The sequence below is a fragment of the Lytechinus pictus genome, chromosome 10, assembly GCF_037042905.1.
Source record: "Lytechinus pictus isolate F3 Inbred chromosome 10, Lp3.0, whole genome shotgun sequence".
Classification (NCBI taxonomy): domain Eukaryota; kingdom Metazoa; phylum Echinodermata; class Echinoidea; order Temnopleuroida; family Toxopneustidae; genus Lytechinus; species Lytechinus pictus.
The window spans coordinates 20,680,558-20,699,215 of record NC_087254.1 but is presented as its reverse complement, the minus strand read 5'-3'; the positions used below and the strand labels follow the sequence as shown (position 1 = coordinate 20,699,215).

The 18,658-nt window shown below is 35.8% G+C and overlaps 1 protein-coding gene across 1 annotated transcript; it reads right to left on the bottom strand.

Annotated features, from left to right (window-relative positions):
* Positions 1 to 6,117: 6,117 nt before the first annotated feature.
* On the bottom strand, positions 6,118 to 13,998 carry LOC129269968 (uncharacterized). Its single transcript, XM_054907407.2, has 4 exons — positions 13,809 to 13,998; positions 11,337 to 11,489; positions 9,516 to 9,638; positions 6,118 to 8,090 (listed from the first exon to the last, which is right to left on the bottom strand). Exons 1-4 carry the CDS (start codon positions 13,983 to 13,985, stop codon positions 7,950 to 7,952), a joined length of 594 nt encoding a protein of 197 aa, XP_054763382.2. The 5' UTR covers positions 13,986 to 13,998; the 3' UTR covers positions 6,118 to 7,949.
* Between the last annotated feature and the right edge of the window lie 4,660 nt (positions 13,999 to 18,658).

Here is an 18,658-nt window from a genome sequence, read left to right as displayed (position 1 = left end):
TACTTTATGGGGGTGTAATCATATACGTAATTTGAAAGAAAACCCAGATAATTTAGGGGTACAGAATGAAGATTTACAAAAGTATTAACCTTCTTCCTTCTTGTTCTCTTTTTTTATCAAGTTTTTAATAAGATAATTTTTTAGATGCTTAAAGATTTTATGCGGTTGCACATTAAAACGAGTATAACGTTCCGACATTTCACTTTTAGCATGAAATTTTAAATCTTGGATTCACGTAGATCTACGCAGTGGCGTGGTCATGCTTAGATGAAAGACGAAATAACTTGCGATATGATTACAGGCATTTTAACGTAATGCTTCAACTTAGGAGTAAATAAAGTGGTAAATTGAATTCATGAACAAGATATCTTTTAAGTGTCTTAGGTTTTAGTTGAAATGAAGTATAGAGTGAAAACTGATTAAGCATCGACTCACGTTTATCCAATGTAGTTGTTCCAGGTTGTTGATCCCTTTTCTTTCCATTTCAAGAGAACTTTAGCTTCATGAACCACAATCTTCGTTGATAAACCTTTCTCCCTCCGCATCTTGTAGGCCTCATTTGCTACCTTTCCGCGTTGAATTTTAAGTGCCGGAGGTAGATCAGTCCTTACGATAATTCGCGGCCGTTGGGATCCTGGTTGGGGTTGAGATTCGGGGGTTGCTCCGCTTGTCCTCAGTCGGCTACGTTGTTCGTAAGCATTCAGAATACGGTCGCGATCTCTCACACAAATCTTGCGATTATGGGGTTCGGGCCAAGGTTGGTTGCTTCCGCGTGGCGCCTCGGCAGCCGGTGGGCGTTAATCGCCTGGATTTGATCCGCTTCCCTCGCTGGTAAACCAAGATCAGCGGCGTAACAGGGGTCGGTGGCCAGGGGGGGCAAGAGCCAAAAATTTCCCGGTCATATCATTGAACAGGCAATGGCGTCATAAGGCAAAAATTTTGAGGGGGCGATATGGCGTATCGGGAAAATGTATATATATATAAGCGAGCGAGCGAAGCGAGCGAGCAAAAAATTTTTGACATCTTTATTGCAAAAAATCCAATTTTGTGATAGATTTTGACATAATGTTAAAAAGATGATATCATATATTCACCCTCCTCTTTCCTTTTTTCTCTCTTTTTTTGTACGCCACGGTGAACAGGATTTTTGTTATGAACTTATGATTGTGAGCATCAGGGCGAAGCTCTATATGCTTGAGGGGGCCGAGTATGGCGCTTTTGGCAAGAAGTAGCTTGATATAGGTCCCGAGCGAGCGAAGCGAGCGAGATAAAAAATCACCTTTTCATGAGAATCTAACATGAAGATAGATTTTAACGTGATATTCAGAAAAATATAATACACTTTCCTTTCTTTCCTCATTTTGTTTGTTTGGTTGTAGAACTTTTGGGGGCCATGGTCCAAACTCATCCATATAACAGTGCTTTATGGGTAGGGTCCAGGGCAGAGCCCCGGAACCTCTTGATATCAAAGCCATTTTAAACCTTACAGATGGCCACTTATTTTAATCAAATTGCGTGTATATTTATATAGCTTTAACACAACACATAAATTCAATGCAGTTGTGTATCGTAATCATCCAAATATTGTGAGGGGCACACCATAGCAAATGTGGGAAAATTTGTAAAAAGTCGCCAGCGAGCGAAGCGAGCCAGAAAAAAATGGCCTGTTAAAATGAAATTCTAATTATGTGATAGATTTTTACATCATTATAGCAAATATCATGTCATATATTTTTTTTCATTCATCTCATTTCGCTGCCTCCTTTATTTTCTTTTATTTCCCCTTGGCTGTGGAACCACCCCCCGGTACGCCAGTGCTTCAACGTAAAGCTTAATGCAGGAAAGGTCCATATAGGGGCCCGTTATAGAACCCATTGGAGGTTACAGATGAAGAGCCCCCACTGCACGGGGTCTTGACTCTTGGACAGAGCCTTTGGAGATTTAGCAAGTTTATGATAGACTTTCATACGACATTATGCTATATACCATCCATTTTTCTTCCCGCTCGTTATCTCAATCCTCGGCAGCCCGGTAGTGTACGTTATCTTGTCCCTATTCTTTATTTTCCAATTTAGATTTTGGCTAATTCCATTCTGCCTTTATTTCCCGCTTTTGTTTGCCTTTTTGTCATCTTTAATTTATTTCCCTGTCTTACTAATCATGCTAATGTATTTGTATATCGGGGCGAATTGTTCTTTGTCACTTCTTTGTCTTTTTCCTTCCTTTTCCCGTTATCTTTCCGTTTTCCCTTTTTTATGTTTTTTCTTAGTTTTCTTTTCCCTTTTCCTTTCCCTTTCCCCTTTTTTCTTTCCTTTCCCTTTCCCTTTCTTCCCCCCTTTTTTTTCTTTTTCCCGTTTTTTTTTAATTTTCCCGGTGAGCTCCGCCAGGGGGGGCAGCTTGCCCCCCTGCCCCCCCGCCTGTTACGCCACTGACCAAGATGCATGAAAATCTCCTTCAAGACAGTGTAGATCCGGGGGGGGGGGGGCACTCAGTATATAATGCATTGTGGGTATGTGCCGCGGAGGGGACCCCCATTTTTACACTCAAATTTCAGTTCCAAGGCATAGCATTTTTGTCTTATTGAGAAAAAGAACAAAGAAAGCCGCTCCAAGGCATAGCATTTCCTTCTTATCGAGAAAAAAGAAGAAAGAAATCCGCTCCAAAGCTTCGCATATTTTTCGTTACGCCGTTCCGGTCGCATTGATCTGCTACAATTTTGGTGAAAAGCGGCCGTAGAGCGCTTTTCGACCATCGCCTAAGCGCGAGCGCACCAGGCGGAGGCCGCGCTAGCTGCGTCATGCACGATTGCCCGTTCCATAGGGATGCATACGCACTCACAGAGATACGGAGATCCGTTCCGAGGACCCCCGTTTTCACAAACATTTGTAGTTCCGAAGCCCGTTCCGAGGACCCTCCTTTTTCCAATAAGCCCCTACAATAACAATAAGGCCCCCGTTTTTTGCCTCGCCCGCGGCACACCCTACCACTTTTTTGGTCGAGTGCCCCCCCCCCCCGGGTGTAGATATCCTCTCCCCGCGTTTCCATAGCTCCGTAGAAAAGCAAATTTGACTTCCTGTTGTGGATTTCCATCATTGTAATTTTATCCTGCAACTTATGTATTTCCTCTTGAAGAGACGACTTGACTTCAGGAATTATTTCCTTTTCAATTTCGTTGATTTTCCCAGTATGGAAAACTACGCTATCCTCGAGTTCATCAAACCTCTTATTTATTTGGCTAACCTAATTGGAAAGCTTATCAATTTTGTCCCCTAGCTTAGATGTAGTTTCTGTTATTTTCCGGTAGAGGTCTGCTAGGGTTAAATGAGGTGCGTCGTTTCCCGCTTCTGTCGCTGGTGTCAGAGGGTTCGGCGGCGCCTTGTCCTTCACTGTCTTCGAACGAGTAGTATTGTGCATGATAAGGTGTAAGGCTACGTAGCAATCGAAGAAAATGTTGGGAGAAAATTCTCTAATAATTCGTAGTTTGATCAGCTTTTATAGTGTGATAATAAGTTAATAATCCGTAGGCTGGTATTGAAGACACGGTTATTCTGATATGAGTTCCATAATCAGTTACTATGAAGAAAATAACTAGTGTATTTGTTGCGGCGACATTGGCCAAGAGTGCTCTTAAAATACGTCCGTCCCCATCGGTGGTCAATATTTGTTATCATCAATCTGTTTTGAACCGATTTGCAGTGTTTTGTCTCAATAACATTTTGATAGTACCATTGATTTAAAGTATTAAATCCAACATTCAATCAAACCATTCCAGCTGTCACTTGCAATGGATGTCTATATCCATTAATCTTATTTCAATAATACTGCGGTATCAACCCCCCCCCCCCCTCCCAACCCAAGTGAAACAAGGACACAAGGCACGTATGGTCAAAATCTACAAGCTGACATTTTCATACTATAAACCACCCTTTCACACGGTAAAAAATATTCGTAATTTGAATGATGATTTCAGTGAAAAAGAAGGCCAATGACGAATTTTAGCACGTGTGAAACCAACCTAGAATCACGAACGCTAATCACAATCACGAATTCAAATTCTACTCTGGAGGTGAATTCCAGTTAAGTTTCACTCAAATTACGGTACGAATTTTACGTGTGAAAGGCTTGACCTCCAAAACATCTTTTGGTGGCGGAGCTTACTTGTCCTTTCAAGCATTTTCGTAGATAATAAAATTGTCATGCACTCCTAATAAGAAATCGAAAAAACAAGCAATTGGATTATGTATCAATGGTACAATGGAATTAGATACAAATAAAATAACCAAGGCATTTAATAGCTTCTTCCTTTCTTCTGGATCTGGTCCGAAACCCTCATGTAGGAATGTTAGACTTGAGACAAATGATACTGAGTTTCACTTTGAGGAAATCACTGAAGCATTTGTGCTTGCTGAATTGAACAAAATACAAACCTCAAAGTCCTCTGGACCTGACGGATTACCCCCTAAACTATTAAAAACAGCAGCACCTATTATTTCAACTCAACTAACTCACTTATTCAATTTATCCCTTCAAACCGGACAAATACCAGATGAATGGAAGAAGGCAAATGTCACTCCTATTCATAAAGGGGGTGACACCAATAGTACAAATAACTTTAGACCCATTTCGGTCATCCCTATAGTAATGAAGATATTTGAACGATCAATAAATAGTCAATTGACAGACTACTTTAATGCCCATTCTATGTTTGCACCTCAACAATCAGGATTTCGGGAAGATCATAGTACGGAAACTGTTCTGGCTTACCTAAGTGATTTCGTATACAAACAAATGGATCAGGGTCTGCTGACAGGGATGTTTTTTTTAGACTTTCGCAAGGCCTTCGATTCCGTAGACTATGAACTTCTGATGCAAAAATTATCTAAATACGGAATACGAGGCACTGAACTTACCTGGTTTACTAACTACCTAGCCAATCGCAAACAGAGAACAATTGTAAAGGGATGCCGAGTCCACATGGGGTACTATAGTAACTGGGGTACCGCAGGGATCAATACTCGGACCCCTCCTATTCTCGATTATGGTGAACGACCTTCCTAAGGTTACCTCAAAAAGTAGTGTGATGATGTACGCTGACGATACTATTATCTTTTACAGTGCAAAGAAAATTGAAGATCTCGAAACTGTACTTAATGAAGATTTGAAACACATCAGTAACTGGGTTAATGATAATGGACTAAGGTTAAACCACACTAAGACACAATTTATGATTTTTGGAACACCCCAGAAATTAGCAAGTACGAACAGACCCCTTTCATTACATTTGGACAATCATGTAGTACTGCAAGCAGACAGCTACAAATACTTAGGTGTAATCTTAGATCCTGCCCTAAATTGGAAGGATCACTTAGAACATGTTAGTAAAAAAATTGGACCTAGATTAGCTCTATATTGAGAAGATTGAAACAATTTTTACCACTAGATAGTATCAAGATGCTAGCAAATGCTCTGGTTTTGCCATTGTTCGACTACTCCAGCACTGCTTGGTCAAATAGACCAGTTCGTAGTTACTCATGGACAATTTTTGGTCAAATGACCTTTCATTTCTTTCATTATGATAGGCAGATTTCAAAGCAAAATATTACGTAAGCTTGCCTTACATAGCAGGTTGAAGAAATTGAATAGACCAGGTGACTAGAATAGCACACCAATGAACACTTTATGAAGGTATTTGTTGCATTCATACTTTGAATGCATATCATAGCATGTTGCACAATGTACTTGGCAAACTGTGAAAACCAGTCGTTCGTGGACGCGTTGTTGTTTTTTGTGGATGTAAATGAAAACCACAATTCAAAAGAATATATGAATAATCAAGACATCAAAGTTGGTGCTTATCTCATTAGATTTTAAACCACCATGTCACTTTAGTACAAATGACCTTCCTCTGATCATGCGTAGAATCTTTTGATCATGCGCAGAAAGAAACTACGAACTGGCTTATTGTGCAATTGCGACCAAAGAGTCGCTTGTGAGACAACATAAAAGAATGGCACGAATTGTCCTTGGAGTTGGTACACGTACTTCCACAGATTATGTTTTGAGTCAGTTGAACTGGACATCAATTGAAAATCGGTGGAAAATGCAAAAATGTAAGCTGGTATACAAAGCTATAAATGGACAGGCACCAAAATACCTGACCAATTTATTTGACAAAGCGAATTCTATTCATGGTTACAGAACCAGAGCTGCAATAATTGATGGACTTTTGATACCAAAAGCAAGGGCAAATTCTGGCAAACAAGCTTTTCCCATGGTGGTGCAGTGGAGTGGAATCGTTTACCGCATGATGTAAGCATGGACCTATGAAAAGATGGACGATTAACGCGAGCATTTCTTTGACCCAATGATAGTCACCGTCACCTGGTTATGCGCATCTTAATGAGAACATACAGGTGTTGTAACAATAGCAATTACCATGACTACCAAGGGTATCTGATCACTCAAAGACGGAACAGTTTCCCGGTCTTGACTTTTGTTGGCTGATCCCCTGTTTCAGTATGTGCCTTTCAGTCAATTTGCTTCATATATGGATCAGCAAACTTGAGAAGCAGACGATTTTTATGATATAAAATATGATATTATTCGATCCGCTAACTACCGCTCACACATAAGGACCTCAATAACATTGAAAGATACACGATCTACACATGTTATGTGCCACGTATATCTGGAATATTATGGAGAAACTTGGGAAAATTTAATTTTAAATGGTAAACAATCAATCACAATATTGCCTCTATATTAAAATATGCAGACATTTCCCCAAATAAAACACATGGAACTAAGATTAACAAAGGTAAACAAAAACTGCACATCGATTATCCATTATTTCATTGATTTTCTATCAACTGCGCATATAATTTGTGAAATATAAATGTCCAATAACGAACTAATTCAGTCCCTTCTCACGGTGACGATCATAGGACCAAAGAAGACTAGTATGAAGAGAATGTTATTCAGATGACAATTACCGTCACCTGTTAGTGAATTCATTATCTAAGCGATGAATGTCCATCTCTTCATAGGTCCATGATGTAAGGCAGGCACCTTCTAAACACACATTTACTGCAAGAATCTGGAAAGTGACCCAAAACTAGGTAACACCCCTCATGAAATTCCTTTAGTAAATGACTAACTCACCTAATACAGTAAATAATATCTTACATATCTATATTTCTAACCAATTTTAGTATACCAATAAACAATTTCACGTGCCTGACACCATGTGGTTGCTGATTCAACTCCACTGAACTATATGTAGATGACAATAAGTTTTATGTGCATGTTTTGTAATTGTTTTCTAATGTATTTTTTGTTATTGTATTCCAGGGCCTCTAAGTATAACAGTGTTTGAACCACTGACAGAGTCACCCTGGTAAAATAAGACGTAATAAATAAATAAAAAATAAAAAATCGTATCGATGCAGTGGTTTGATTGACAAGTCACCAAGGGCACATACCGTCTTCGCTCCGGAATTCGAATTCAAATCACAGTGTTCGAGTGACGTGTGAAAGGTCTGATGATTCTAAAGACGAATTGCAATCATCAATACAATGATGATTCAAGATTCACGTGTGAAAAGGCCCTAAGTTAGGTCCAATACTAAGCCATAGATAAGCTCTTCTATGCATTTCATTTTTAACGAAATACAAATCAGGAAATTACAGTACGGATGAATAAATTAATAAAGTCAATGAGATGAACAAGATTTTATCATACCCATGAAATAAAAAAATGGCACACATATCATAATCAATAATAAAAGAAGTATGACACTATAACAAAAATATTCATATATGTTTTCACCCAATCGTCATCTGAATGACGGTCACGTAATAGTTCATGTCTTTGACGTAAAAAGGTGGTAAGGTCATGAAGGTTATTGCACTATTGAAAATTGCAATTGGACGGACCATCACGTTACCAATCATGTTAGCCAATAGGAAGGGACTTCACTGCATAAATTGATGGCATAAGTTCCAACAACGTCACTAAGATTCGTCACCTCTCTTCGTGCAGTTGAACCGTATTGCAGCTGAAAGCTGTTAAATGTTGTATTGAGCGCCACCTAACGGTATAAAATAGCAATTGTATTGGATTAACATTGTTGTCGAAGTTTATATCATTGCACATGTTTTGCATTCATAAAACTAGTTATATTAACAAATTTGCATAACATTTAAAATATATAAGAATCCACCAATTTGAATGGCTGATAGTAAACTAGATCTTGAAATTGTGCATGTATTATTACAACGGGACCATGGAGTCATTGACATCAATATTTACGTTCACACCTCATAATAACAGGGTTTGGTGACCAGGTTCGTTGGAATGTCCCTTCAAATCTATTACATTTGTGGGTGGGGTCATTGTGGGTTATCAATAGACGTTGCATTTGTGCAGGAGTTGGATTTGTGGGTGGGAGTGCGCTGTTGCATTTACGGGCGTTGTTGCATTTGTGGGTGGGGTGTTGTTGCATTTGTGGGTGGGGTGTTATTGCATTTGTAGGTGGGGGTGTTGTTGCAATTTTGGGCGTTGTTGCATTTGTGGTTGGAGTGTTGTTGCATTTGTGGGTGGGGTGCTGTTGCATTTGTGGGTGGGGTGTTGTTGCATTTGTAGGCGTTGTTGCATTTGTGGGTGGAGTGTTGCATTTGTGGGTGGGGTGTTGTTGCATTTGTGGGCGTTGTTGCATTTGTGGGTGGAGTGTTGCATTTGTGGGTGGGGTGTTGTTGCATTTGTGGGCGTTGTTGCATTTGTGGGTGGGGTGTTATTGCATTTGTAGGTGGGGGTGTTGTTGCATTTGTGGGCGTTGTTGCATTTGTGGGTGGATTGTTGTTGCATTTGTGGGTGGGGTGCTGTTGCATTTATGGGCGTTGTTGCATTTGTGGGTGGAGTGTTGTTGCATTTGTGGGTGGAGTGTTGTTGCATTTGTGGGTGGGGTGTTGTTACATTTGTGGGTGGGGTGTTGTTGCATTTGTGGGGGGATTGTTGTTGCATTTGTGGGTGGGATGTTGTTGCATTTTAATGGTAGTTCTTAAATTATGGCTGTAACACCCCAGCCCTCATTCATTATTTTATTTTGGTCTCCGAGTCATTTATCCCATTTCCCGTTCATTTTATGTATTTATGATACTTCATATTTGTTTTTATTTATATGAATTTGTGTATTGTATTTGAATATTTACTTATAATGTTTGCTTTGGACTGCTTGCGATTATATATTTTGACAGTTTTAATGCAATTAATAAAAACGAATTTGTATTTCGATTTGAATGGTAATTTGAATCGTGTGTGCAAATTACCTTAATACGTTAAAACTGGGTCATAATATGCTCACATGAAATAAACTGTTAGATTTAATTAACTATTTATATTTTGTCATGGCTGAATTTCTAAATGGTTAACAGCAAGATGAAGTTTGAACTCTAATTAGAAATTCATAAAAGGACTGCTAGTTTCAAGTAAATTGTATGAACGTGAGGACACTTACCAGATGAGATTTCAATTTATCTAAGTCTTGAAGAGACGACTTTCCAGCAGGAAAGTGAAAGCGATCTACAAAACAAGGGCTTTCATCTTTCAAATACTCTCGTGGTTTGTATACTGTGATGTTCTGGACAAAATGAAAATGATGATAAAGGATAAAAGAAGAAAGAAAAGGCAGAATAAACTCGATTTGAAAACATCTGTCACTCAACTGGTTTCGGTTCTGACTTAAAGACAATGATCAATCATACTTGAAAAAATCTTTAAAAATCTTTTATTTTCAAATGCTGATTTCTTTTTTTTTTTATTATTGAACTTGTACTTACAGTGCGTCCCAGAAAAAACGAAACCGAGATTAAGCGATGATTTATCATAACTTAATCACAAATAAAATAAACAAATTACCTACCAATGGAAAGCTTAGAATCTCTTCTTTCAACTGATATTACTTAGATTATTCCTCATTCACGCATGAGTGAGCAAAAACAATTTGGAGAAAGGATACCAAAAACTCATTTGGCGGGGGGTATTTGAATTTCAAAAAGAAAATCACATGCCTAAAGAGTTCAATTTTTGCTCTTTTATTTGATACCTTAATCACAAAAAATGGTCAAGAAGTAAAAAAGTTATGTTCCCTCGAAACAACGCTTGTATTTCCATAATTTCATTAAATAAACGTCTTTTCACCGGTTTCCCACAGAAGCTATCGCATGGTTAACAAAAGACTTAATGCATGGCTGATCGTCAACAAAACGGAGTGTCGAGTGAGTTTGAACGCTAGCATGCAGTAAAACCTCTTAATTCTATGAAATTATTGAAATTCAAGCCTTATTTTAAATAACTAGAACTTTGTTATTTCTTGACCATTTTCTTTTATTAAGGTATCAAATTAAAGAGCAGATATTGAACTTTTTAGAAATGTGGTTTTCGCTTTGAAACCCAGATACAGCCCGCCAAATGACTTTTTGGTATCACTTCTTCAAATTGTTTTTGCTTACTCATGCGTGAATGAGAAATAATCTAAGTAATTTCAGATGAAAGAGGAGATTCTAAGCTTTACAATTATAGGTTATTTGTCTATTGTATTATAAGTTATGATAAATCATCGATAAATCTCGGTTTCGTTTTTTTGTGGGACGCACTGTCTTACGTATTTTTGTAAGCCTTTGACCAGAGTAGCATGACATTTTATGACAGGAAAACGTCAAATGTTCGCTATCCCTGTTAGTGTTCTAACAATCATTTGAAATTCAAATAAACATATATTTTTCTTCCATTTCACAAATTTCCACATTTTTCGTAAACATAAATTCATACAAAAATCAGTATTTTATGAAGAATATAATTATGTACAAGAAGGCGTTTTATAATGATGTTTTGCCTGCAATTCTAATAAAAATAATTGAATGAATGAATGAATGAATGAAGTAACTATTCATAATGGTTATGGTGACGGTGATAGTCATATTTTTCGTGGCATATTATTAATATTATTATTATTATTATTATTATCATTATTAGAAGAAGAGGAAAAAGAAGAAGAAGACGGAGAAGGAGAAGAAGAAGAAGTCCATCATTATTGAAACCTAATTTATAATATTTTATCCAAATCAAGTGCTCATGGAGGACTGCATGCTGGTGGTAGGTGATTGTAACAAGTTGGAGAAGATGATGGTGATGATGATAATGGGGGATAAAGGTGGTGTTGATGATGCTGGGGGTGATGATGGTGACGATGATGGAAATTAAGAAGAAAAAAAAACTGGACAAAATAGGTAAAAGACAAAAATGGGAAGGTTATGATGCTCTTGGCGTGACATTATACCTGGGTATAGTGATGAACTATCCTCAATCCATCAACAAGTGTGGCATCCGGAAACGAGATGACAAATACGCTGATCCCTTCTTTTTCACGAGTTGTACCGTTTGACATGTGATCCTCTATTCTGTACACGTCTTCCAAGGAACTGCGAAATAACTGCAGGTAAAATGATTTTAATGATGATAATATTATTGATAATAATAACAATGATGATTATGATGATGATAATAATAATAATAATAGTAATACTAATGATATAATAAAAATAATAATGATAATACTAATAATGAAGAAGAAGAAGAGGAGGAGGAAGAAGAAGGAGAAGAAGAAGAAGCAGCAGCAGCAGAAGAAGAAGAAGATTAAGAAGAAGAAGAAGAAGAAGAAAAAAAAAACATGAGAAGAAGAACAACAACAACAGAAGGAGGGCAAAGCGTTTTGTAGGGACTGAAGCCCCTCTTCAAAATATTTATCTTAACCGGGACAGATGAAACAAAATAGTGAGAAATAATAATTTCTAGTAATCATTATATTTGACTGAACAAACGAGCACGACGGGTGAATAGTGTTTTGTCAGGACAATGAAAATGAATTAATGAATGAATTATGAGTAACCTTGTGATATGTTGTTAAATTAAAATGCAATTCAAAAATTCAATTAAAATTCAATTTATACTTCCTATATCATGATTTTTTTTTCTTTGTTGGTGAACTGAACTTCCTTTCCGAAGCAACTACTAGTATAATTAGAACTTGACAATACTTCCCTTACACAACCAGAACATACTATAGATTTAAATGTTTATCCACTTGATGGCAGGTCTTAGTTATTGTCAATTGATGTTGGGTCGAATTTCCCGTTAAAGCAGCATGATTTTGCAATATTCTTAAAGTACAAGTCCAACCCAAAAAAGTGGATGCGAATAAAAAGAGAAAAATCCAACAAGCAAAACACTGAAAATCTCATCAAAATCGGATGGAAAATAAGAAAGTTATGAAAATTTTAAGTTTCGTTTAATTTCACAAAATAGTTACATTCACACCCTGGTCGGTATACAAATGAGGGAACTGATGACATCACATACTATTTCTTTTGTATTTTATTATATGAAATGTGAAATGTTCTAATTTCTCCTCATTGTCCTGTGAAACAGAGTTTTATTTCGCCCTGAACATGTGGAATTACCATTGTTTAACATTTTATGTTTCAGTCAAGTTGGCCTTTATTGTCAAATCTATAAAAAATGAAATATTCTATATTTCAAACAATAAAAAACAAAAGAAATAGTGAGTGAGGGACATCATCGATTCTCTCATTTGCATGTGAATAAATTTGTGATGTAGAGTCAAATCTCTACCCAGAAGATGGCAGCATATTGATTTTGGGCGGGACTTCTATAAATATAATAGTAACACATGACTTAAACAGAGCATACACCTGTTAAAGACGAATTAAGCGCCTCCTTCATATAGGCTTCAAAATGATAACTAGTCAAAATCAATCAACAATAACCCATGCAAGTACACAGCAAAATCTGTGGTGTTAGCCGGTGTACATAGAGGACCACACCTGTTATTTTACATCGGTGCTAAATTGACAGTGTTAGTTTATTTATTTATTTATTTATTTTGTTTTATTTATTTTATACTGCAGGGTAGGCCTGTTCAGTTCTTAAAACTGCTATACAAAGGCGCCCTGCAGTTCGAAATACATGTCAAGATAACTATGAACAACAACAACAACAACAAACAACATCAACAATACAAAATACAAAATATCTAACATCAGAAACAATTAACACCAAAATATAGAGTGGGAAGTGACAATTTAAACATACATAGCATTGTAAATCAATGGAATATCATTTCGCTCTTTATCAATTCGTATGAAAGGCTTTGCATAATTTTAACACCATTAGGTGTTAGTACAACACCTTTGGTTGTTATATTTACATTCTTTGGTGTTATATTCAATCTCTAGGGTGTAATTTTAACACATCGGGGTGTGGTCCTGTATTAACACCAACTGGTGTCAGTTTTATCAACATCACAGTTTTTACAGTGTACTTGGTTGAATGTCAGTTTAGAAGAAATGCAGTGGTAGCTTTTCAAAAATGTATAATGAAAAAAAAGTATTGCAGTTCGAGGTTCACTAAAGCAAGAGATGTGCACACTGTCATGGCTGTACAATGTGTATCTTTCATTTAACTCTTCTATAACTTCAAAGTTTTACTTTAGAAAAAAAGATGGGTTGCTTTTCAGACAAGCTAATGTCCTACTTGATTTCACGTTATAAAGATCGAATTGCAGTTTAAGCTATTTACAGAGAACCTTCCCTGCATGGCGACTAATTGTTGGTTTTGGGGTTGCTGGTCACAGTAAATATAGAAAAATATATAGAACATAAGACACATAGAAAGTGTCAATGAATCAAAATGAATTAAATGATAAAGTTGAATGAATAGTCAGATTGTATACCTCACTATTAAAACACTTAGTGACGTCATGTTTTGCGCATCCTCCGGTTTTCATGAAGGTAATAGAGTTGACATGGAGATACCACGTTTCAATTGAGAGCAGTGATAACAAGAAAAATACGACGAATAAGACGTTTCTTATTATACGCCCTTGCACATGCTGATAGAAGATCTGCATTGCTGTCTGCTCTAGAAGGGATCAGAAAGAAAGTTATAATAATTAATGATAATTAAAGATTTGAGGAATGTATAGGTGGCGCTATTGTGGCTACTAAAACGATCGTATCAAAACAGATCGAATATGAAAGGCAAAAAGAAAGGATAAATTGACTCTACACCATACAAAATGGGACAATTTTCCCAATTGTCGGTTTGAGTCAATTGCACTCAAGTGTTTTTTTTTTTTCTTTCTCCAAACGCTTTCTCCCACTGATCCTTACCCATCAATTTAAATATACTGTATAAAAAAAAAAAATCAATATACGATTATCTTCCAACAAAGCTTATGTAAAAAATTATTTATAGTATAGTATTGTAATAATAGTAATTCAATATTATAAAATATATAATGATGCCATTATGGGTAAAAGATAAAGGAGATGGGTTTCAGTCTGGCTGCTCTCCCTTCACATTTTCTGTTTTTTGGTTTTGTTGTTGTTTTGTTTTAGTGTGTTTTATATATAAAATCTTTTTTTTTCAGATTGTTGTACACTTTTTAAGTATAAACGTAGAGACTTATTCTTGTTTGTATTGTCTTACAAAATATAGAGATATATGTAAACATTTTTTTATTATGGGATAAGCCTATTCACATCTTTATTAAACAAAGTATTATTTGCTCAGAATTAAAAAAAGTCTTTATGTTTTGATTTTTTCATCGTACAATACCGCATTATTATACAGTAAATACAAGTGAAAATAACTGTTTTCTCTGTTTGTATTATGGGTTGTGATAATCTTTGTTAAAAAAATGTTTATCATAATGTATAATATTTCATTTGTAATATTGCTGTATACATGTACTTCACTTTATTTTGTATATTCTATTTATTACCCTTTCATGCATGAAAATGTGATATTTTCTGAATAAAGGCTAAAAAGCATTAAAAAATAAGTATCTACCATGTCTACTTAAATATTATTACGTTGCATTCACCATGTTCACAGCGCATTTACCTCTATAAATTTCACGAACCTTCTTGTTTTACAATTTGTACATTGTCACATCGTTTATTGTTCATACTTAGAAGAACGAGTACGCAGAACAGTCATGTTTGATATTATTTATTGGTAGAATGTTGCAATTTCTGCTGGTTTTTATTAGGGTCCCTCGCATTTTTGATAGCAAATCACCGTAAAGCCACTACTTTATGTCTAGAGTATGCAGCAGTCGAGTTTTGACAATAAAAAGATACTCCATCGTACATCGAACAACCAGCATTTTACATCCTCGAGCATTTTTACGTCCTAGAACTAGCACATTGGATAACAAATTAAGAGAATTTCAATTTAAGTTGTTATATTACATTATTTACGTGAACCATCATTTATACAGATTTCATTTTGTACACTCTATAAAAAAACGACGTGCTAATTTAGCTCTTATAGAGCACTTCGGAGTGCTGATTTTTCTCGTTCAAATTTGAGCTAGACATATCAGCACTCCGAAGTGCAGTCACTATACACGCTCTTTAATAGCTAAATTGGGTCTTCGTAGATCTTCGTTTTTTAGAGCGTAACCAGTGATAAATGTTCATTTTGCTGTAAAGTGGAAGAAATGTATAAACATATATATTTTTCGAATGTGAAATAGCTGTAATGTTGTTGAATTAGTGTAGTAATATGTTTAATCTCCCAATTCTGAATTAGTTAAGTTGGAAAAAAAAATTCACAGTGGTTTAGAGGAGATAACTGATTGTTTTGTTAACTAAATATTCTATATTCCATGCAAGGGAAACAGGGAAAAGGGCAAGCTTCCAACTGCGTTGGAAATACGAGATAGTTTGTTGAAAAGCAAAGAAGTTGAAAAGAAGATTGCGATCGAGCGGAATACACTAACGCGACACTTTAACAAAGGTTCAAGGTTCAAGGTTTTATTCATATCAACATTTCACATTTTCAACAAAATCAACAACTCAGTACAAACAATAATATACAATACAAACAATAATATTATACAATACAAATTATCATAGGTAAGCATAAATAAATATCGTAAAATATGAAATGTATACTTAATATAACAATAAAAAAGTACTATAATGTATTCTTGTAAATGGTTGTAATATAATGACAAAGAAAGAAAATGAGAGGTGTGGATATGGGGAGCCAAATGTAAAAGCAGAGCTTGTTGGTTAAAGGCTCCAAAGAATATGCAGTGAGAGTCCCATAAAAATATCAATACGACAAGAAAATAGAGGAATAAATAAAAGGGCAAACGAAAAAGTAAACGAAAAACGGGGGATACACAAATACATAAATGATGAGTAGGAAGAAATAAGTGTAAAAAGCAACAACTTGAATTAGAGCCTGTAGGGGAATGGAAATAATTATTACTAAGAGTGGCAAAAAATCTATGGCATCAGGGAGCAATGAGCGGAAGGGACAGCTTCCAAAGATTAAGACAACCCACGCGCAACGATGATAAAGGAGCAATGAGAAAATAAACATAAAAAATAATTCAGTATAAACCAGTAGAGCGAATGGAATGAGGCTATAAGTGATAGAAAGATACACAACTGTGTTCGTACTAAGTATAGTCCTTGAGAAGATGGTGTTTCAGCTTTCGTCGAAAGACATATATTGAGGGTGAATGTAATAGTTCATTATGGAGGGCATGATTCCAATATTTTGGACCTGTAAAAGTGATATTCCTTTTGGCAAACGAAGTTCTTACACGAGGAAGATGAAAAAGATTACTTTGCCGAGTAGGATATCCATGGACACTGCTATTTTTTTTAAAAAGGGAGGCAATAACAGAAGGAATATCATTGGCATTTAACTGATACATAAAGATTCCTAACTTATAGGTATAAAGATAAAAAATACGAAGGAGTTTATTTTTTTTAAATAATGGAAATGTATGAGATAGGTAACCAACATTGTTAAAGGTCAAGTCCACCCCAGAAAAATGTTGATTTGAAAAATAGGGAAAAATCAAACTAGCAAAATGCTGAAAATTTCATCAAAATCGGATGTAAAATAAGAAAGTTATGACACTTTAAAGTTTTGCTTATTTTTCACAAAAATGTGATATGCACAACTTAAATGAGAAAGTTGATGATGTCCCTCACTCATTATTTCTTTTGTTTTTTATTGTTTGAATTATACAATATTTCATTTTTTATAGATTTGACAATAAGAACCAACTTGACTGAATCATATGATATTAAACAATACTAATTCCACATGTTCAGGGAGGAATTAATCGCTGTTTCACTTGACAATGAGGAGAAAATTAGAATATTCCCTATTTCATATAATGAAATACAAAAGAAATAGTGAGTGGATGACGTCATCAGTCTCCTCATTTGCATACCCACCAGGATGTGCATATAACTGTTTTGTGAAATTAAGCAAAACTTTAAAATGTCATAACTTTCTTATTTTACATCCGATTTTGATGAAATTTTCAGTGTTATGTTTGTTGGATTTTCTCTTTTTATTCAAATCAACTTTTTGTTTGGATGGACTTGTCCTTTAATATTTCTAATTGCACGTTTCTGGAGTAATAAAATCCTATCAAGCAAGAATTTTGCCCCGTTGCCCTAGGCTAAGATACCATAGTTGAGGTAGGATGATATGAGAGTGAAGTATAGTGATAGTAGAATATGGTGAGGAAATTCATGTTTAAGTTTATTTAAAACTCCCGAGTTCGAGACAATAATTTACATAAGTAGTTCACATGAGTCTTCCACGATAAATTAGAATCTCTATATATGCCAAGGAATTTTGTTGACTCAACTTGGTCTAGAGGAGTATCATGTATAAATAAATTACCAGGAAGGGTTGAGAGCAAATTACTGAAGAGCATGTAATGAGTTTTATTAACATTTAGAGATAATTTATTGGCATTTATCCAACTTTGAACCATTTGTAGCCCTTCGTTGACAGTATCGAGGAGAGTTTGGGGGTTGTGATGGGAGTAGAATATGTTGGAATCATCCGCAAAAAGGATGAATGACATGATTTCAAAACTATATTGGAAGTCGTTTATATAAAGAATAAAGAGCAAAGGACCCAGCAGCGATCCCTGTGGAACGCCACAGGATATTCGTCTGGGGTAGGAATCCTGACCATTAATACTCACAAATTGGTTGCGGTCTGTTAGGTAACTCCTGAACCACTCCAAGGCCTTTCCTCGTATACCATAATTGCTTAGTTTGTACAATAATATATCATGGTTGATGGTATAATAATAATAATAATAATATAGAATATTTATATTGCGCACATATCCACCTTGTTAGGTGCTCAAGGCGCTCCTATAAATCAAAGACCTTGGAGAAGTCCAGGAAAATTCCAACGGTATGAAATGATTTGTCAATTGCACGGCTAACTTTGTCCAAAAATAGAAGAAGGGCATGAGTTGTAGAGTGTTTTTGTCGAAAACCAATTTGGGTATCAGATAAGATTTTATACTTTGTAAGAAACTTCACTGTGCGTGAATAAATCAATTTTTCCAAAATCTTGGAGAGTGCAGTTAAAAGTGATATTGGGCGATAATTTCCGAAATCTTCTTTACTGCCCTTCTTAAAAATTGGTATAACTTTTGCAGTTTTCATTTTTTCGGCACAGTTCCATTAGATAATGATAAATTAAAAATAAATGTTAGGGGAGATAACATTTCTG